Genomic DNA, 22,311 nt, shown 5'->3' on the forward strand with positions numbered 1-22,311 from the left:
TAATATATACTGCCGAGGAAAGTTCGGCCCGATCCATAAATATAATATATACTGCCGAGGAACGTTCGGCCCGATCCATAAATATAATATATACTGCCGAGGAACGTTCGATCCGATCCATAAATATAATATATACTGCTGCGGAACGTGCAGCCCGATCCATATACATATATCATATATTATATTGTTGCGGAACGTGCAGCCCGATCCATACATATAACATATACATATCCATAGTAATACTTCTTTTGAAAAACATATCTTGTTCATATATATATACAGAAAACAGAACATATCATGTTGCCGAGGCGTCGGCTCCGATCCATATATATCATAATATGTTAGCGGCGAGTATAACATAACGCACACAATGATACAACCGGCCCGAGGCTCGGCGGACGATATAATAGTAGCACGCACGAGCGGAGCATCGAGAACCATATGTGTATAAATCAATTCTAAGACTTGGTGGACAAGTATGCTCACTGACCCCTGGAGGCTCAGAAACAAGTTTCGGGTCGATCCGAGTTAGTATGAGAAAGTTATGATCGTTTGAAGTACAGAACGTTCTACGAACATTTCAGGAGCCCTTTTTGGAAAACCGAAGCAACAATCATATCAAGTACCTTTCGGGTATCGTATGGGTCAAATCAAATATATCTTTTGGAACCATATGTACGTATCAGAACAGGTCAAAGATTCATTGGAACTTACAGAACTCTTTTAGGAACCAAACTCTTTATGCACATCTCATTGTTCAATCATATAGTAGGCTCGAACATATTAAGAATACTCATACCCAGAAGTACGTGAGAATCGTAGACAGACTCGGGAACATATCAAATAGAACTTCGGAATTCATAAATACGCATCAAACCATATGAAACTACTTATGGAAATCAAGAACGTTGACATCCTAGTGACTCTAAGAGTTGGAATTTCTTTGAAGTCATACATATAAGTCATTTGCTCATTTCATACAGATCATGCCAAAAGAAAGAAAGGGTAAGCCTTACATACCTGTCCCACGTCCAATTAGTTGTGCTTATTCATCCAAACTCGCTAGTCTACATTCAAGAGAATTGACATAATCATTAGACTCGTCGACATACGCTTGTCTTAGTCTTTCAAATGAATTCATTTATTTTCTACCGAAATTTCGGCAGCATTTCCCCTGTAAATATACCATCTCCGAGAATTTAACTCGGCCAAAATATCAACAACAATACCAACAATTATTCTACAATATCCACAATCGGTTCAAAACGCATATTAACATTAGCAACTTCTTTCCACAAACTTCAACGGCGTTTCGCTTATATTCAATTCATATTTGCTCACATATTCAAGTACTAATCCGGAACCTTTCAAACCATATTCAAGGACACTTTAAACAATCCGCACAACATTCTAAACAATCCAACCAACATGCCCCTTTACCCGAAACTTCCAAGTTCAACAAGAACATTAGTAACACATTTTCTTCTTTCACTTTCATGCACTACACCAACAATTTACACACTAATAACATTACCTTCCATAAATACAAGAACACTATTTTCAATTCTCATTAACTTCTAAAACAAGTCTCCAACCACTACAACTTCAACTAGAATCATTAAATTTTCATTCTCAACATAGAATTACAACTATAACCAAAATACTAGATAAGATTAATTCACTCTCTTCTATACCATACCATAACCATACGACCACAACTATATGTACACGGCCACAACTATATGTACACGGCCACAACTATATATTCATATTTTCATGATTTTCATTCCTTTCTACATACTACAACATACACAACCATACATAACATATAAAAGAAGATTAAATTCTTACCTTGTCCACCTAGCTTCCTTCTTGGCTAAAATTGCTCCTTGCAAGAATAAATGTTTTTCTTGCTCCAATAATTACTTCACTTTGCTAGAGACCTTCCAATTAGTAGAACATAATTTTTGAACAATTCTCCTCCAAGGTTCTTGCTCACCCCTACATGGCCGAATGGCCCTTTATTTTTTTTCTCTTCTCAACATTTCTTGAATCTTCTAATGTTGAAGATGAAAATAATAAATGGATCATCCTTTTATAAACTAGTATTAAGTCTCCATATGGGCCTTGGCCCATTTGTGGTGGACGGCCACTTTGGCCCTTTTTGGTTTCAAGCCCACTTTTTTTTTGTTTTTTTTGTTGTCTTGCAATTCATGAGAAATTATTTTCCAAATTCCGAATTTGCCCTCGGCCTTCCTCAATATTACCATGAACCACATTGTGAATTTTTCCTTTTTACCCTTAGCTTTTCTCAATATTTCCATACTAATAATATTCATAAATAATATTCATAACAACTTGTACATTAAAATAATTTTGGAAAATGGTCTTGCCCTTAACTTCTCGCAATTATCCGAACGTACAAAATACGGGCTATAACATCCTCCCCCCTTTAGAACATTCGTCCTCGAATGTTCAACTGATCTTATGGGGTGTCATAATACCTCGGGAGGGTTCCTTCTTATAGTTGTCTTTTCTTTATGCTCATTCCTTATCCTTTACCCTATTTCCTTTATAATCAAACTCCTCGGTCTTTGCATGAGTCCTCATTCCGTGTCATAGGTTTTTCTAATCCATTGTGTCAACTTATTATACTTGTCCTTCCCAGGTCATCTATTGACACAAGCATACTTGTCTTCGATCTCTTTGTATTGGCGCTCATTTCGTCCATCGTTATTCTTTGTTGACTCTCCGGTGTGGATTCTTTACAAATATGATCGAGCACCGCTTCACGTCGATGGTTCATATAATTCCATAGCGTATACTCTCACTCTCCGTATAATTAATGGTCCATAAACTAGCATCCGATGAACACTTTTATTTCCTTCACAGGCGCTGCGTTCTTTCTTTCTTTTCAAAAAATTTCAGATTACCAATCGTTGATACTTTCGTTATAATAGCCGTTGTCATCCGAAATATCCTTTGAGTCCTATCATTTTCTCCATTATTCTTTGTAAACTTAGCTTGTAACCCTTTTCCTATTCTTTTTACTATTCTTTAAAACACATCGCTGCGTACGTAGGTACGGCGCAAATTTGCCCAATATGAGGGATTCAAATCATAGCATAAACATATCATAATCCAAGTTGGCATGAAGTATTCTCTTAAAGTGTCTTCCATCCTTCTCCTTCATGTCGATCTCATGGTACCCTCATTGTCAATCCGTTTCTACTTTTTCCATGTATCCTTTTGTTGTGCCGACATGTTTCGAACTCTGGTCCCGAGCTAATAAATTCCTTCCTTTGAACTTGAGGCTCAATATAATGTGTTCTCCCCCCTTTTTAAGGGGTTCCCTATACATCACAATCTTCGAGTACTCTCGTCTTTTATTATACTTCATTCCTCGCCTTTCTTTCCAACTCTACGCATAAGATATCAAAAACTTCTTACCATAAGTTTTTCTTTCGTTTTGCGCCTATATCATCATTCTTATCAATATTTCCATATCCTTCCATCCACTATTAATCCTTTCACTCGTTTAGCTTACTTACTCGAAAGTCTTCTTAACTACGCGCTTGTATTGCAGCTGTGTATCCATATTTTTCGATCGTCCCACTACTTTTGCTCTTAGCATAGAATTCTTACAGTTTACACTCTCTCGGGTTTTTCACTTACTCAGGTTTCTTATCTTTCTCCTTTTTCTGACATTTGATCTCCTTAGCTTCCCTGTACTCACTTTCTTCCTTTTCCAAACATCGTTGTATTAGAACTTTCCTGTCTTAACCTGTAGTGAAAATAGTAGCAACTTACCTTATAACACTGGTACCATTTATTTTTGTTGTCACTTGAACTGTGGTATCCTTACTTAATTAGTGCCTTCCTTTCCGTAGCGCCGGCTGCTGGAACTCGCATGTCCACCGATACAATCACATATGAGATATCATACGCATTCATATATATATATATATATATATATATATGTATATATATATATATAGTTACTATCGACTAGCCCACAAAATACTTCGAAACGCTATTCAAGCCTATCCAAATTCCAGAACTGTAATGCACTTTCTTTCTCTTCACCGATCTAGTCTATCTCGTCCTATGCGACCTCTCGTGGCTTCCAACCATCCCATATACTCTAACTTCCCTTTAGGTTACTCTAGCTTTTCATTTGTCTCTTACGTCTAAATCTTTAGGATTTGTTGCACACTTCCCAGGGGGTCACCCATCTTAAGATTTCCCCCACCTTAGCACGCTTAACCTCGAAACTTTGGTGGGATCCGGTGCCTTAATGCTGATATAATCGCGTCCGCTTCCTCACATGACCTCATCACATAATCTAGAGCAAATTGAAGCCTTACAGATTCCGAGGCATCTTCGTAACCCGTCCTTTCCCTTACAATTACAGTTTTGCCCTTTTTAATTCCTAGTGTTCACCTTTCACTTATGTGTACAACTACCCTTTGTCGCCATTTCCTATAAGTACTCCGGTATCAGTATGCTCAGATTTCCACTCACCATCCTTTCATAATAATCTACAGCAAAACTAGTTGTCGACTCTCTGAATCCTCTATCAGACCTGTCCCTCTTATACCATTCTTTCTTTTCAAAATCTGTACACAGCAAATATCAACAATTTCTCACTGGGCATACGACTATATATCACATTCTAGCCACCTGGAACTGCCACTTTCAAGTAACAGATCAAATATATCAGAACTTACCCCTGTAACTTTCCATATCATCACTTACCTCCTTCCGTCGTATGTAAGTCTTACATAAGGAATTTCATTTCCTGTGACTTGGCTCTATCGCACGATCTATGACAGAAAGAAGGTCAACAATCCCTAGATGCCCCGTAGCCTCCTGTTTATAAATGTGGCGCGCTTCACACCATAAACAGGACTCTACTGGACACGACTTTGCAGACAACCCCTAGGACAAACCTGCTCTGATACCACTTTGTCACACCCTAATATCCCTAGGGTGTGATGGGCACCCGGCCCCATATCCAGAGCCGAGCGAACCCACAGACTCTTATTACACACATAATTTCTTTGGATTCTGAAAACAAATAAAAGTGAAATACATAGTAAGCTTTCAAACTCTTTCTTCTATCGATGTTTTCAAATCAGGCAAAATCTGTAATCATATAGAGTTTATCACATAATACAGAATGACATATCGGCCGATGGAGCCGCTTACAAAGCTGACTTACTATACCCACGACTCTGTCTGCAAAGTCTCTAACTTCGAACAAAACATCATAACACATAAATTCTGACTCGGCAACACTCCAGGAGTAAATGGAGCTCGCCAATCCTGCTGAAACATCTTCTGACAAATATTCTACTCATCTATATGTACCTGCGTGGTATGAAACGCAGCCCCCGAAGAAGAGGGGGGTCAGTACGGAATATGTACTGAGTATGTAAGGCATGAAATATAGAAAACAGAATCGTAATCGGAACAACGGAACAAAAGTAAGTACATTAGCCAGAAAAACCAAGGAGCTTATTTTCCAAACGCAACTCATGTATACCGATGTCACATGTCAGAAGGAGTACAGAAAATGAGTAAATCGTCCAGAGTGTCAGAATACTTACTTTCCAAACACAGATCATACGTCCATGTATAACATATAAGTGCCGAGGAACGTACGGCCTGATCCATATATATATACATATAACATATAAGTGCCGAGGAACGTACGGCCCGATCCATATATATATACATATAACATATACTGTCGAGGAACGTTCGTTCCGATCCATATATATATATACATATAACATATACTGCCGAGGAACGTTCGGCCCGATCCATATACATATAACATATACTGCCGAGGAACGTTCAGCCCGATCCATAAATATAATATATAATAGTAGCACGCACGAGCGGAGCATCGAGAACCATATGTGTATAAATCAATTCTAAGACTTGGTGGACAAGTATGCTCACCGACCCCTAGAGGCTCAGAAACAAGTTTCGGGTCGATCCGAGTTAGTATGAGAAAGTTATGATCGTTATTTCAGGAGCCCTTTTTGGAAAACCGAAGCAACAATCATATCAAGTACCTTTCGGGTATCGTATGGGTCAAATCAAATATATCTTTTGGAACCATATGTACGTATCAGAACAGGTCAAAGATTCATTGGAACTTACAGAACTCTTTTAGGAACCAAACTCTTTATGCACATCTCATTGTTCAATCATATAGTAGGCTCGAACATATTAAGCATACTCATACCCAGAAGTACGTGAGAATCGTAGACAGACTCGGGAACATATCAAATAGAACTTCGGAATTCATAAATACGCATCAAACCATATGAAACTACATATGGAAATCAAGAACGTTGCCATCCTAGTGGCTCTAAGAGTAAGAATTTCTTTGAAGTCATACATATAAGTCATTTGCTCATTTCATACTGATCATGCCAAAAGAAAGAAAGGGTAAGCCTTACATACCTGTCCCACGTCCAATTAGCTGTGCTTATTCATCCAAACTCGCTAGTCTACATTCAAGAGAATTGACATAATCATTAGACTCGTCGACATACGCTTGTCTTAGTCTTTCAAATGAATTCATTTATTTTCTACCGAAATTTCGGCAGCATTTCCCCTGTAAATATACCATCTCCGAGAATTTAACTCGGCCAAAATATCAACAACAATACCAACAATTATTCTACAATATCCACAATCGGTTCAAAACGCATATTAACATTAGCAACTTCTTTCCACAAACTTCAACGGCGTTTCGCTTATATTCAATTCATATTTGCTCACATATTCAAGTACTAATCCGGAACCTTTCAAACCATATTCAAGGACACTTTAAACAATCCGCACAACATTCTAAACAATCCAACCAACATGCCCCTTTACCCGAAACTTCCAAGTTCAACAAGAACATTAGTAACACATTTTCTTCTTTCACTTTCATGCACTACACCAACAATTTACACACTAATAACATTACCTTCCATAAATACAAGAACACTATTTTCAATTCTCATTAACTTCTAAAACAAGTCTCCAACCACTACAACTTCAACTAGAATCATTAAATTTTCATTCTCAACATAGAATTACAACTATAACCAAAATACTAGATAAGATTAATTCACTCTCTTCTATACCATACCATAACCATACGGCCACAACTATATGTACACGGCCACAACTATATATTCATATTTTCATGATTTTCATTCCTTTCTACATACTACAACATACACAACCATACATAACATATAAAAGAAGATTAAATTCTTACCTTTTCCACCTAGCTTCCTTCTTGGCTAAAATTGCTCCTTGCAAGAATAAATGGTTTTCTTGCTCCAATAATTACTTCACTTTGCTAGAGACCTTCCAATTTGTAGAACATAATTTTTGAACAATTTTCCTCCAAGGTTCTTGCTCACCCCTACATGGCCGAATGGCCCTTTATTTTTTTTCTCTTCTCAACATTTCTTGAATCTTCTAATGTTGAAGATGAAAATAATAAATGGATCATCCTTTTATAAACTAGTATTAAGTCTCCATATGGGCCTTGGCCCATTTGTGGTGGACAGCCACTTTGGCCCTTTTTGGTTTCAAGCCCACTTTTTTTTTTTTGTTTTTTTTTGTTGTCTTGCAATTCATTAGAAATTATTTTTCAAATTCCAAATTTGCCCTCGGCCTTCCTCAATATTACCATGAACCACATTGTGAATTTTCCTTTTTACCCTTAGCTTTTCTCAATATTTCCATACTAATAATATTCATAAATAATATTCATAACAACTTGTACATTAAAATAATTTTGGAAAATGGTCTTGCCCTTAACTTCTCGCAATTGTCCGAACGTACAAAATACGGGCTATAACAAAAACCATAAAAATTTGTACCCGAAAATGAAAAAGAATTAACAAGAAAATGCTTTCAATTTCACAAACGAACAAAATCAATTAAAACGTTTCAACAGACAACGAAGAAGAAGACGATTTACCCTGGTTGAATACTGACGGGGAAAGGACGAGCATTAAATGCCTTTCCCCAAAATGGCCATGCAAGGCCTGGATCGCGAAAGTTCACTGCAAATTTTTCGTTCGCCTTAGAGAGAGAGACGAAGGGGAAGAGAGAGAGAAGAGGGGAAAAGAAGAGTGTGTGTGGCGCTGTTAGGTTTTAGGTTGAAGGAAATGTTAAAATGAATATGAAGGAAATGTTAAAATGAATATGGGCCGGTTCGGGTAGTGTTTAGGCCTGGTATTGAATTGGGCTGGTTTTCAACGAATTGGGCTGGTTTTCAACGAATTGGGCTCTTAGCCCAAATGGTTTTAGGACTTAAATATGGACTGAATTAATATTTTGGGTTGCTCATTATTTGGGTGCCAATGGACTGGTCCGAAAAACATCTGGGTTGATTCGACTCGGGTTTGGGCTAAAAATTTAGCTGATGAAAGAAATAATTTGGGCTGCTAAATTTAAATACAAGACCTATTTTAATTAACTATATACTAACGTGTGCTAAAAATATTACCTAATATAAGATATGTATTTATTAGTGCTCAGATAAAAATAAAATTATATGACGTCGTAATAGTCGTGCGATAATATTTTAAAAGTTCAACAGTAAATAAACGCTATTATTTAACTGCGCAAAAATAAATGCGATGCATGTGCATAAGGTGGTAAAAATGCTGAAATGATTATAATGCAAATTATGATAATACTGGTAATAATAATAATAACAATAATAATAGTAATAATAATAATAAGGATAAGGATAAGTAACAAAATAATAACAGCTAGTGACTGCAATAGAATAATGAATCGCCGGTATTAATAAAAGCTAATAATTATAGTAATATATGAATAATTATTTTTTAAAGTTGCCAAAAATATTAGAAGCGTAAATAGATATTTCGGAGGAAAGGTGGGACAAAATTGGGTGTCAACAACTTGTCCCTCTTTGTCCGGTAATGATGAAAGAATTTTCGGGCTAAGACGTTGACTCAGTAGCCTATTTTTTCCCGGCTAAAGGATTTTGGAGGACTAAAGGTGAATAAAATTTGAGAGGATTATGGCCGAACTCTGGTCTCCGAGTTGCCTACATATCTCGGGCTGCACGAGAATCAGGTCGTGTGTAGTTCTGGGATAACTATGACACCTATGAATAACGAATCCCCGATTGGTGCAAATCTTTGCAACATATTGTCTCAGTGTCGAATTATGATGACACTGGGTATTACGACAGAACTCGAGAATTCTGAAAATGAATGTGCTGGAATGCAAACGGAATATTTGGGGTTGGAGACGAGTGTTCGAGGTAGATCCTTGACCCTTGTCGGGAAGTCTAATTATCCTTCCCAACAAATTGCCCCAGTTCGCTGCCGAAGAAATAGTTCCACGTTGCGCTAAAGCTCTTGCGAAACTTAAACCAGATAAAATAGTCAGTAAAAATAAATATCGAAAGTAAAGCGATGTAAAATAAGCCCATAAAAGCTGCAATGATTTAACTAAATGATAGCTTTTGCTGAGGCTAATGCGAATGAGGTTCTAGGCCAATGATTCATGAGAATGATGCCTTTTGGAGATGAAAATGAGGCCTCAAACCGGATATGAATATGGGCTATTTAAGCAGAATGATTTATGAGAAATGAGGATTTCTAAGCCGGCATGATGCGATGCGTTTACAGGGCATTTGAAAGTAATAATGCAATATATGTGCAGTGCATTTGCGAGCATTGATGCAATGCGCTTGCAGGGCATCTGAAAGTAATAATGCAATGCATGTGCGGTGCGTTTGCGAGCATTGATGCAGTGCCTTTGCGGGGCATTTGAATGCAATGTATGTGCGGTGCATTTGCGAGCATACGCAGGGCATTTGAAAGTAATAATGCAATGCATGTGCGGTGCATTTGCGAGCATGTGCGGTGCATTTGCGAGCACTCGCAGGGCATTTGAAAGAAATAAAGCAATGCATGTGCGGTGCGTTTGCGAGCATTCGCAAGGCATTTGAAAGTAATAATGCAATGCATGTGCGGTGCGTTTACGAGCATTCGCAAGGCATTTGAAAGTGATAATGCAATGCATGTGCGGTGCGTTTGCGAGCATTCTCAGAGCATTTGAAAGTAATAATGCAATACATGTGTGGTGCGTTTGCGAGCATTCGCAGGGCGTTTGAAAGTAATAATGCAATGCATGTGCGGTGCGTTTGCGAGCATTCGCAAGGTATTTGAAAGTAATAATGCAATGCATGTGCGGTGCGTTTGCGAGCATTCACAAGGCATTTGAAAGTAATAATGCAATGCATGTGCGGTGCGTCTGCGAGCATTCGCAGAGCATTTGAAAGTAATAATGCAATGTATGTGCGGTGCGTCTGCGAGCATTCGCAGGGCATTTGAAAGTAATAATGCAATGCATGTGCGGTGCGTCTGCGAGCATTCGCAGAGCATTTGAAAGTAATAATGCAATGCATGTGCGGTGTGTCTGCGAGCATTCGCAGGGCATTTGAAAGTAATAATGCAATGCATGTGCGGTGCGTTTGCGAGCATTCACAGGGCATCTCAAAGTAATAATGCAATGCATGTGCGGTGCGTCTGCGAGCATTCGTAGGGCATTTGAAAGTAATAAAGCAATGCATGTGCGGTGCGTTTGCGAGCATTCGCAAGGTATTTGAAAGTAATAGTGCAATGCATGTGCAGTGCGTTTGAATGCATTTATGCAGGGCATTTGAAAGCAATAGTGCATGTGCGAGATGTGTACAAAATATTTGAGCTAAAAAAATGTGCAAATGCGAGATTAGTTCAAAATATTTGGGATAAAAGTAGTACTAGTGCGAGATTAGTACAAAATATTTGAGGTAAAAGTTGTGCAAGTGCGATCAGTACGAAAATTATTCAAGGTAAAAGTAGTGCGAATGCAAGTGCAACATCAGTGCGCTTTTGTAAAACTTAATATGTCCAATTTTAAGGCGGACATGTCCCAAATAAATTAATCAAGTCCTATTATAAGGCGGACGAACCCAAATAAAATGATTAAGTCCTATTGTAAGGCGGACAAACCTAATAATATTGCGTCGAACCAGATAAAATAATTAAATCCTATTATAAGGTGGACAAACCTAATAACATCGCGTCCCATTTTAAGGGGGGGGGGGGGGGGAAATCCAAATAAATAATGAAGTCCTATTATAAGGTGGACAAACCTAAATAGATAATGAAGTCCTATTATAAGGTGGACAAACCTAAATAAATAATGAAGTCCTATTATAAGGTGTACAAACCTAAATAAATAATGAAGTCCTATTTTAAGGTGGACAAACCCAAATAATCAAGTCCTATTTTAAGGTGGACAAACCCAAATAATCAAGTCCTATTTTAAGGTGGACAAACCCAAATAATCAAGTCCTATTAAAGGCGGACAGACCTAAGATGTTCAATTAAAGGCGAACCAGCCTAAATGTCCAATTGAAGGCGGACAAGCCTAAAATGTCCAATTAAAGGCGGATAAGCCTATATGCGGTGCTTGATCTATAAAAAAAAACTGGTGCGGAGTGAAGAGTTTGATGCGATGCTTGATTTGCAGTAGTGAATATCCATGATGCAGTGAGGAGAGCTTGTGCATTGCCTAGTTTGATCCTATTATTAAAGGCGAACGAGCCTTCAATGTCCAATTAAAAACGGATGAGTCTAAAATGTCCTATTAAAGGCGGACGAGCCTAAAGTGGTGCTTGATTCATGATTACTAAAATTGGTGCGGAGCGAAGAGCTTGATGCAATGCTTGATTTGTAGTAGCAAACATTCATATGCGGAGAGACGCTTGACGCAGTGCGTAACTTGCAGCAGCAAATATTCATGATGCAGTGCGAATGATTTGGGGATCTTTTACCCTACCAAAATTTATATCTAAAAAGTTCCTGCACTCAAAGAAATTTGTGAGTTTCAAATTTAATCAGTATTAAGTTGGCTTTGCCCTTTACTTTATCTGAATCTTGCAATTGCCGACTTGATACTGTGCGATATCCTTCAAGAATAGCTAAAATATGCCCCTGCGTTACTTAAACAAAATTTGTTAGTGTAAAATAAAATGGTTGCCTTGCATTGAACGCTGAAGCTTTGGCGTTGAATCTGCATTTCTCGTGGTGATGGCATTGCAACAATCTGGTGACGCTAATATATTGCTCGGGATTTCGATTCATGCTTTTGTCGAATAATGATAGGTCATTTGCAAAGCTGCCCTAGTGTTGCTTTGTGGGGAAAATGGAATTTTCACTATATTAAGACCGAACCCAACATGGGCGCCTACGTATCCCGCAACTAATAGGAATCAGGTCGAACGTAGTTCATACAAGGGTGCTGCGAGTGCGGGCTGTTGGACATTAGGCATTAACGTGACTTGCTAAGCTTCTTGTTTAATAGAGTATCTTGGCGGTATATATGTAGGAGCTAGGTGAGGAGAAATAGTGAAGGAAATGTTTTGGGTTGAGCTGGAAGCTGAAGTTGTGTTAAGAAGAAGGCTGAAGGTATCTCCTAAGCGATCAGCTGGCAGAGAAGGTAAGGGCTTTCGAAGTTTTCAATAAATCTTTAACGGTCGATGCTAACGCCCTTCCTTCTCAGGCCCGGGCTTATGTTAGCCAGATTGATCAACTTCGGGCAGAGCTGGATGGGATCAAGCCCGAGTTTAATGTTCTCCACGAAGCGACCATCGGTGCTGTGGCCGAACGTGATGTTCTCAGGGAGCAGCTTCGGGCGTCGGTGGAACAAATGAATGGCCTTAGCTCATCACTTGCTGCGGCCGAAGTTGAATAAGATCAATTGAACCGGGTCATCATCGATCTGCAAGCTGAGCATGGAAAGGCTCTTAACCAGATCTCGTGTTATGACGATATGCTAGAGCAGTACAAGGCCGATGTGACTGCTGTCGAAAAGGCCAGTAATCTTCGAGCTGAGTACTAACGGTGCTTATCCGAAGAAAAATCGTTGAAGAAGTTCAAGCCACTGGTGTAGACTTATCAGGTCTGATCGAGAAAGCCAAGAAGCTTGAAGCGGAAGCAAAGGCTGCGTTCGACCCTGAGGATTCGGATATCGACCTCGAGTCAGCCGATGAAGAGGCCGAGGGGTCGGGTGAAGATTAGGTTCGGGGTCTTGCATCCCTTCTTTTGTTTTTACACCTTTTGTTTTGAGGCCACTAGTCCGAGCCTTTGTAAATTTACTTTACGTATGTATGAATGAAAATCAAAATTTGTATTTGATAATTGCAAAGTACTCCTCGGTTCAATGTTTGTTCGGTTTATGCCATCATTATAATTTGCCATATTGTTTCGGCCAGGATAAAATTCAAATGGTAACGGCTCGTGGTTGGGTTTTAGTCCGTGTTGACTTTAATCATTGCTTTATTTATAATTTGCAAGGCAGACCCGATCACGACATTTTTGCGTTTTTAGACCGTGGTCTTTAACCGTTTTAGGTCGCAGCTTTCGAGCTTGCATCGTAGTCTTTAACTGTTTACGCCATGGTTTAGACCGTAGTCTTTAACTGTTTACGCCATAGTTTAGACCGTAGTCTTTAACTGTTTATGCCATAGTTTTTCGGTATTTGGCAACATTGGATCCTTTTGATCGAAGTGAGTTTTTTATTGAAAAACCGGCCAGAGATGCATTCGCAATTGTTGCCGTGGCAAGAACAAAAAACTAAGTGGACATGATTCAATCGATCGTTTGGTCCTTACATCTGATCCTATCGTTCAGGCTTTGGCTTTTAAATAGTTATCACTTAACTCATGGTATAATAGTCCCCTAGTATTCGAGTCTGAAGTACGAGGGCTCGGGTACTATTAGCCCGGTATGTGCAGTCCCCGATCTCCGGTCTTTGATCGGTATGCTCTATATGTGTAGCACGCTGCCTCATTAAAAACCTTGCCGAAAACCCACTTCGGGACAAAATGGTCAAAGGGAAAAAGAGTGTAGCACGTGCTTGCAGTCCTAAGTCTATAACTTCCGAGTGTCCGCTGTGCTGTTTCGTTGTCCCTCGGACTGTATCCCTGCGTGGTTAGATCGAGAGAGAAGAAAGAAAAAGAAAAGTTATTCGTACCTTTAACAGTAATATCGTTTTAGGTGTGCTACATTCTAGTTGTTTTTCAGCTGTTGTCCGTCTTCGTTCTCGAGCTGATAAGAACTGTTCCCGGTTATTCCAGTGACTCGGTACGGTCCCTCCCAATTCGGGGCTAATTTCCCTTCGTGAGGGTTCTTCGTATGGAGTGTGACCTTCCTCAGTACCAAGTCCCCAATCTGAAAATGCCAGAGGTTGCTCCTTCGGTTATAATACCTAAGCATCCTCTGTTTTTGTGCGGCTATTCGGATATGAGCAACTTCCCTCCTTTCGTCCACGAGATTCAGATTGACAGACATTGCTTCATGGTTCGAGTCCTCAGTGGCATAACGGAATCTTAAGCTTGGCTCACCAACCTCGACGGGTATCAGGGCCTCGGCTCCGTATACAAAGGAAAATGGAGTCTCCCCGGTGCTTGATCTTACCGTTGTGCGGTAGGCCCACAAAACCTCGGGCAGAACCTCCTTCCATCGGTGCTTAGAGCCGGCCAGTCTTTTCTTTAAATTATGCAGTATTGTTTTATTGGTAGACTCGGCCTGGCCATTCGCGCTCGGATGATACGAGGTTGATAATATTTTCTTGATTTTGTATTCTTCTGCTTCCCGTTATCACACGCGATCTCCGCTGGTACCCCGAATCGACAGATTATATGGTCGTAAATGAAATCAGTGACCTCTTTTTCCCTGACTTTCTCGAGTGCCTGTGCTTCAACCCATTTAGAGAAATAATCAGTCATAAGTAAAATAAATTGCGTCTTACCTGGGGCCCATGGCAAAGGTCCCACTATATCCATTCCCCATTTCATGAATGGCCATAGGGAAAGGACCGGATGGAGCTCTTCCCCGGGTTGATGTATTGACGGGGCATGCCTTTGGCATTCGTTACATTTTCGAACGAAGGTTTTGGCATCTTCTTCCATCTCGTTCCAGCAGTACCCTGCTCTGATCAGCTTGCGGACCAATGAATCGGCTCCCGAATGGTTTCCACGTCCCCTCGTGAACTTCCCTCAGAAAATAGTCGATTTACCCTGGTCCTAGGCATCTCGCCAAGGGGCCGTGGAATGACCTTCGGTACAACTGGCCATCGACCAAACAAAATCTAGCTGCTTTGGTTCGGAGGGCCCTTGATTCCTTGGCATCGGATGGTAGCTTTCCTGTTTGGAGATAGTCTATATATTTGTTCCTCCAATCCCAAGTGAGGTTGGTCGAGTTTATCTCGGCGTGCCCGGTCTCTATGACTGATTTTATCAACTGCACCACAGCTCCGGAGGCAAACCCTTTTGATTCGACCGAGGATCCTAGATTTGCCAGGGCATCCGCCTCATTATTTTGATCCTGGGGTACGTGTTCCAACGTCCACTCCTTGAACCGGCGAAGGACAACCTGCAATTTATCCTGATATCTCCGCATTCTATCATCCTTGATTTCAAAGGTTCCGTTCGTTTGGTTGACCACCAGGAGAGAATCGCACTTGGCCTCTACGATCTCAACTCCCAAGCTTTTAGCCAGTTCTAAACCTGCAATCATAGCCTCATATTCAGCTTCGTTGTTAGTTAAATCAGCCGATCTAATAGATTGTCTTATTATGTTACATGAGGGAGGTTTGAGAACGATCCCTAACCCAGACCCTTTTACATTAGACGCACCATCCGTGTAAAGGGTCCAGACTCCCGTGCTAGTCCCCGAGGCAAGAAGCATCTCCTTGTCGACCTCGGGGATCATGGTCGGTGCAAAATTGGCCATGAAATCCGCCAGTATTTGGGATTTGATTGCAGCTCAGGGTTTGTATTCGATATCATACCCGCTAATCTCCACAACCCACTTTGCTAGTCGGCCTGAGAGTTCGGGTTTATGCATGACATTCCTTAGGCGGTAAGACGTTACGACGCATATGGGATGACACTGAAAGTAAGTTTTAATTTTCTAGATGCACTTAATAAAGCCAAAGAGAGTTTTTCCAAATGTGGGTACCTGGTTTCGGCGTCACCGAAGGTTCTACTTACATAGTAAACCAGGTATTGCGTACCTTTCTCTTCTCGAACCAGGACACCGCTCACCGCTATCTCGGACACCGCCAAGTATAGATACAACTGCTCGTTCGCTTTTGGCGTGTGGAGTAGAGGTGGGCTTGATAAGTACCTTTTGAGTTCTGCCAAGGCCATCTGACATTCGTGGGTCCATGAAAAGTCAGTCTTTTTCTTGAGTAATGAGAATAAATGGTGACTCTTGTCCGAGGATCTGGAGATGAATCGGCTTAGAGCAGCTATCCGTCCCATTAATCTTTGTACCCTTTGATGTCGTTTATCACAGTGATATCTTCGATTGCCTTTATCTTATCCGGGTTGATTTCGATTCCCCGATTTGTTACCATGAATCCGAGAAACTTGCCCGATCCGACTCCGAAGGCACATTTTTTCGGGTTCAGCTTCATGTTGTACTTTCTTAATATGTTGAAAGTTTCCTGCAAAAATTTCAAATGGTCCTCTGCTCGCAGGGACTTAACGACCATGTCATCTATATAAACTTCCATGGATCTCCCTATTTGGTGTTCAAACATTCGGTTGACTAAACGCTGATAGGTGGCACCGGCATTTTTTAAGCCGATGGGCATTACATTATAACAATATGTGCTAAACCTAGTTATAAATGAGGTTTTTTTCTCGATCCTCCGGGTCCATTTGTATTTGGTTGTACCCGGAATAAGCATTGAGGAAACTCAACGTGTCGTGACCCACGGTAGCATCGATCATGCGATCGATGCTGGGCAAAGGAAATGAATCCTTCGGGCAGGCTTTGTTTAAATCTTTATAATCTACGCACATTCTAAACTTATTCCCCTTTTTAGGCACTACTACAACGTTAGCTAACCAATCTGGGTATTTTACCTCTCGAATGGATCCTATATTAAGGAGCTTGGTTACCTCGTCCTTAACGAATGCATGTTTTACCTCGGGTTGTGGCCTCCGCTTTTGTTTGACCGAGGGAAAACTTGGATCCAAGCTCAACTTGTGTGTCGTCACGTCCGGTGGAATACCTGTCATGTCTAAATGGGACCAAGCAAAACAATCTGAGTTAACTTTAAGAAACTCAATAAATTCTTTCCTGAGCTCGGGGGTTAATCCCGTGCCCAGGTATACCTTCTTTTCTGGTAGATGGACGAACAATATGACTTGCTCGAGTTCTTCAACTGTGGACTTAGTGGCATCAGAATCATCGGGCACCACAAAGGTTCTCGGTACTCCGAATTTTAACTTTTCGTCTAGTGTGTCTCCGTTCCGATCTTCCGAAGATTCCGGGATCGAGATCGGGATCTGTGATTGCTATTTGGCAGTCTTCCCTTCGCTCTGATCTGGCACCTTTATAGTTTTAACAGATTCTTCAACCGCGAACATTTCTTTTGCGGCCTGCTGTTCACCACGCACGGTTTTGATACCTTCTGGAGTTGGGAATTTCAATACCTGATGCATAGTTGAGGGAGCCGCTCTTATGAGGTGAATCCACGGTTTGCCCAGCAATGCATTGTATCCCATATCTCCCTCTATCACATAAAATTTGGTCTGCTGCGTAGTTCCTACCATACTGATCGGTAAAGTGGTCTCACCCTTCGTTGTTTCGCATGCCATGTTGAATCCGTTGAGGACCCGTATTGCCGTCACGATCTGATCTAGTAGTCCCAGCAGTTCGATGACTCTCCATCGGATGATATTAGCTGAGCTACCTGGATCAATCAACACACGTTTAATTCTAAACTTATCGACAAGGACAGATATTACCAGTGTGTCATTATGCGGCTGGGCGATGCCTTCCATGTCCACGTCATTGAATGTGATGGGGCCATCGGGGTCATCGTTCCGGATATGTTTTTCCCTCGTTATGGAAATTTTTGTGCGCTTTATAACCGGCCCAATGGGAACGTCAGTTCCTCCCATGATCATGTGTATCACCTGCTGAGGCTCTTCCGGCCTATCCTGCTTGTTGGAGTCCAGGTTTTTAAAATGGGTTTTTGCTCGTTCACTTAGGAATTCTCAAAGATGCCCCAAATTGAACAGACGGGCGACCTCCTCTCTCAGCTGTCGACAATCCTCGGTTTGATGGTCGTGAGTATGATGATACTTACAAATAAGACTTTTATCCTTCTTCTCCGGGTCAGATTGGATTGGCCTCAGATGTCTCGTTTCTTTGTTTCGGATAACGGCCGCCGCTATGGTTGCTACATCGACGCAAAAGTTGTACTCGGATAACCTTGGAATTTCTCTATTTCCCGGAGCTCTATCGACAGCATTTCTGTTTACCAAACTACGACTATTTTTGCCTCGATCGTTTCTCCTATCATTCTTGCCTGATTCGATGTTACGCCCGTTCCCCCTTCGATCGAGCGGGTAAGGCTGGTACCTATCATATGACGATCTGGAATCCCGATCTATCACTCTCCTTGAATGATCACTCCCTTTATCGGAATGCCATGATACTGAAGCAGCCCTCAAAATCTTATTATCTTCGACCGTGATCTTCGACTGATACCTGTTGTGTACATTAGCCCAGGCGATCGCCGGGTATTCTATCAGGTTTTGTTTTAGCTCCATATATGTGATCGAGCTCCTCGAGTTGAGCCCTTGGGTGAAAGCCTGAACGACCCAATCGTCAGTAACTGGAGGTAAGTCCATGCGCTCTATTTGAAATCGAGCCACAAACTCGCGAAGGGTCTCGTCATCTCGTTGCTTAACGTTGAACAAGTCCGATTTTCGAGTTTCGACCTTGATGGCCTCGGTATGGGCCTTAACGAAAGCATCAACGAGCATGCCAAATGAATCAATCGAGTGCTCGGGCAAGTTATGATACCAAATCATAGCCCCTTTTGACAGAGTCTCCCCAAATTTCTTAAGTAGTACTGATTCCCTTTCGTCATCGACGAGATCATTGCCCTTAATAGCGCACGTATACGCAGTCACATGCTCATTTGGGTCCGTTGTCCCATTGTACTTTGGGATATCGGGCATGCGAAATCTCTTGGGGATTTTCATCGGTGCCGCACTCGGCGGAAATGGCATTTGAACAAACTTTTTCGAATCCAGTCCCTTCAACACTGGTGGAGCCCCCGGAATCTGATCGACCCTCGAGTTGTAGTTCTCCACCTTCTTGTCGTTCGCCTCTATCTTCTTTTCACTGGACTCGACCCGTTTGGTCAATTCTTCAAGCATTCTTATCAATTCGCTGCTTTGCCCGGGATGGTTCTCGTTACTGTTATATCCCGTATTTTGCACATTCAGATATTTTAAGGTAATTGCGACAAGTTAAGGACAAGGCTATATTTTGATCTTGTTTAATACATAAGTTGTTTATGAAAAATTTTGATGTGGAAATATTAAGAATGGCTAGGGGTAAAAAGGGAAATTCACAAGATGACTCATGAAAATATGGAGGAAGGCTAAGGGCAAATTTGGAATTTGGAAAATAAATTTTCATGAAGTGCAAAACAAAAAAAAAAAAAAAGATTGGGCTTGAGAAAATGGACCATGTGGCCGGCCAAATGAAGTGGGCCAAGGCCCACATGGGAGCCCAATATTAATGAATAATGGATGATAAATATAGCACATGTTTCATTCTTCATTTAGAACTTAGAAGATACTTGGAGAAAGAGAAACAACACAAAGGCCATTCGGCCAAGCCAAGAGAAAATTGAAGCCTTCAATTTTGATCCAAAAAAATATTTTCTCCTAGCATTCCTACTAATTTGAAGGTCCTCTTTAACGTGGTATAATTGTTGGAGCAAGTAGAACCCTCTTTGTTGCAAGACCATAACTCTAGCCAAGTGGGAAATTAAGGGAAAAAGGTAAGAATTAATCTTCTTTTATATGTTATGGATGGTTGTGTATGTTGTAGTATGTAGAAATGGGTAAAATTCATGAAAATATGGATGTATGTATGGTGGCCGTGTACATATGTGTGTGTAGAGAAATAATGACTCAATTATTTTATCTAGTGTTTTGATTGTTGTTGTTGTGGATTCTATGTTGATAACGAAAGTTTGATGATTCTAGTTGAAGTTGTAAGTGTTGGAGAGTGGTTTTAGAAGCCAGTGTGACTATAATATCATTTCTTGTATTTATGGAAATAATGTTGCTAGCATGTGAATTGTTGGTGAGGTTCATGAATTTGAAAGAAGGAAATGTATTGTTGTTGTTTTTGTTGCATTTAAAAGGTTTCGGGTGGAATGGAGTTTTGGTTGGATTGTTTTGAATATTGTGCGGATTGTTTGAAATGTTCTTGAATCTTGTTTAAATGACTTTGGACTAGTATTTGAGCATGCGAGCATTGACGTTAGTTTGATAGTATGTAGTTGAAGTGAATGTAAACGGAATGCCGTTGAATTATGTTAAAGCGGGTTACTAATGTTAGAATATGTTTCAAATTGATTGTTGGTATTGTTGGAATAATTGTTGGTATGGTTGTTGATAAATTTGGCCGAGTTGAATTCTCAGGGTGGTTGTATTTACAGGGGAGATGCTGCCGAAATTTCTGTAGACAAGTGCTAGCTTAGGATTGAATTCCTAAGTACTTGTAGTTAACGTTTGGTATTTAATGACGTTATTGTAGATCTTGGGGAGCCCGAGACTTGAGTTGGGATTAGCCTAGGGAGCGATCAAGGTATGTAAAGCCTAACCTTTCTTTCTTTTGGCATGTCCTAGTTGTAAGTAAGCTATGATACGAGACTCGGGGTAACTCCATTCTTAAGATCCGAGCATGCCGATGATTTTTATTCACTTCTTGATGTTAGTATTCCTAATATAGTCGAGCTATGGTTTTTGTGCCCTTGGTATGATTGGATAATAAATGTGTGTAAAGAATTTATAGTCTTAAAAGTCTTATGTCGAATTATGTCTCTAACTTCCTTAGACGAGCTCGGATCGCTCCAAAACATTCTTAGGGAATTCTAAAGCGTATTATGGTTGTAACTTTCGTAGGCGGACTCGAATTGGGTTGCTACTCATCCGTGGTCCCCGAGACTTACCTTTGTATAACTCTAACGACGTTTGAAAGGATTTCACATGATTATTGTCTTGACCCTCGAGCGTCGGTTAGTTTACTTATTTGTTGAGTCTAAAATAATAGTGTTTTAAATTGCATATAGTTTCTCACTACTCTGCTCGTGCATACTGTATTTGCATCTTTCGCCGAGTCCCGAGCCGGTTTATCTTCGTGCGCACTATGTTATATTCGGCAGTATGATGTGTTACGGTTTCCCGAGTCCCTCGCTACAGGGCCGGGTACCGCCTATATACGGCGTTATGATGTGTTATGGCATATGATGTGTTATGATGTGATGATGTGTTTCGGAGTTGTACAGAGATTTGAAATCTTCTGGAGTATGATGTGTTGTGGCGCCAGTGTCGGAGTGGCGACCACGTTCCTGAGCCCTATGCATGATTTTCATATATGCATCATTTGTGTTTCAAACGAGCTTCTTGATATACTGATTTTTATACTTATTTTCCATACTTCTTATTTCCGTTATGATCTTGATTATTGTATTTCATGCTTTACATACTCAGTACATATTTCGTACTGACCCCCTTTCTTCGGGGGCTGCGTTTCATGCCCGCAGGTACAAACGCTCATTGTGGTAATCCGCCAGCCTAGGATACCTATTCTGCTACTTTGGAGTGCTCCTTTGATCCGGAGCCCATACTTTTGGTACAGATCTTTTGTTGCACACTGTCCCGTCATATGTTTCTGTTATTATTCGTAGAGGCCTGTAGACATATATGTGGGTCATGGGTCGTTATTGTTCAGTTATGTCTGTGTGATTTGCGTCTTAGCGGTCCCATTTGTTGTGATGGACGAAACGGCCCGTATGTATGTATATATTTGGGCGATATGTTTTACGACAGCCTTGCCGGCTTCTGTGTGATACATTTGTTATATGTGACCGCTTAAGACGACATTTGCTCTTCGTACCTGTATAAATAACGTATGCTGAATATGGATAAGTCATTGATATGTCGATTTGGTAAGTGAGTGTGTATGGGTGTCCAGCTTGGGCACTAGTCGCGGCCCACGGGGTTGGGTCGTGACAGTTACCCCGTGGGATGTGTCTTTCCTCTGTATCTTGGGTCTGTTCTGATGGGGCAATATCGGGTGCCTGACCCCGATTTTGCAATTGTGCTATGATCTCTTGCTGGGCCTGCAACTGAGCCATAGCCAT

The 22,311-nt window shown here is 40.7% G+C and overlaps 1 protein-coding gene across 1 annotated transcript; it reads right to left on the minus strand.

Moving 5' to 3' along the window:
• Positions 1-18,133: 18,133 nt before the first annotated feature.
• On the minus strand, positions 18,134-19,306 carry LOC132611971 (uncharacterized). Its single transcript, XM_060326324.1, has one exon. It carries the CDS (start codon positions 19,304-19,306, stop codon positions 18,134-18,136), a length of 1,173 nt encoding a protein of 390 aa, XP_060182307.1.
• Between the last annotated feature and the right edge of the window lie 3,005 nt (positions 19,307-22,311).

This window comes from Lycium barbarum, chromosome 9, assembly GCF_019175385.1.
Source record: "Lycium barbarum isolate Lr01 chromosome 9, ASM1917538v2, whole genome shotgun sequence".
NCBI classification, from domain to species: Eukaryota; Viridiplantae; Streptophyta; class Magnoliopsida; order Solanales; family Solanaceae; genus Lycium; species Lycium barbarum.

Coding starts and splice junctions, on each gene's coding strand:
- LOC132611971 (XM_060326324.1), bottom strand. CDS start 19,306: ATGCTTGAAGAATTGACCAAACGGGTCGAGTCCAGTGAAAAGAAGATA.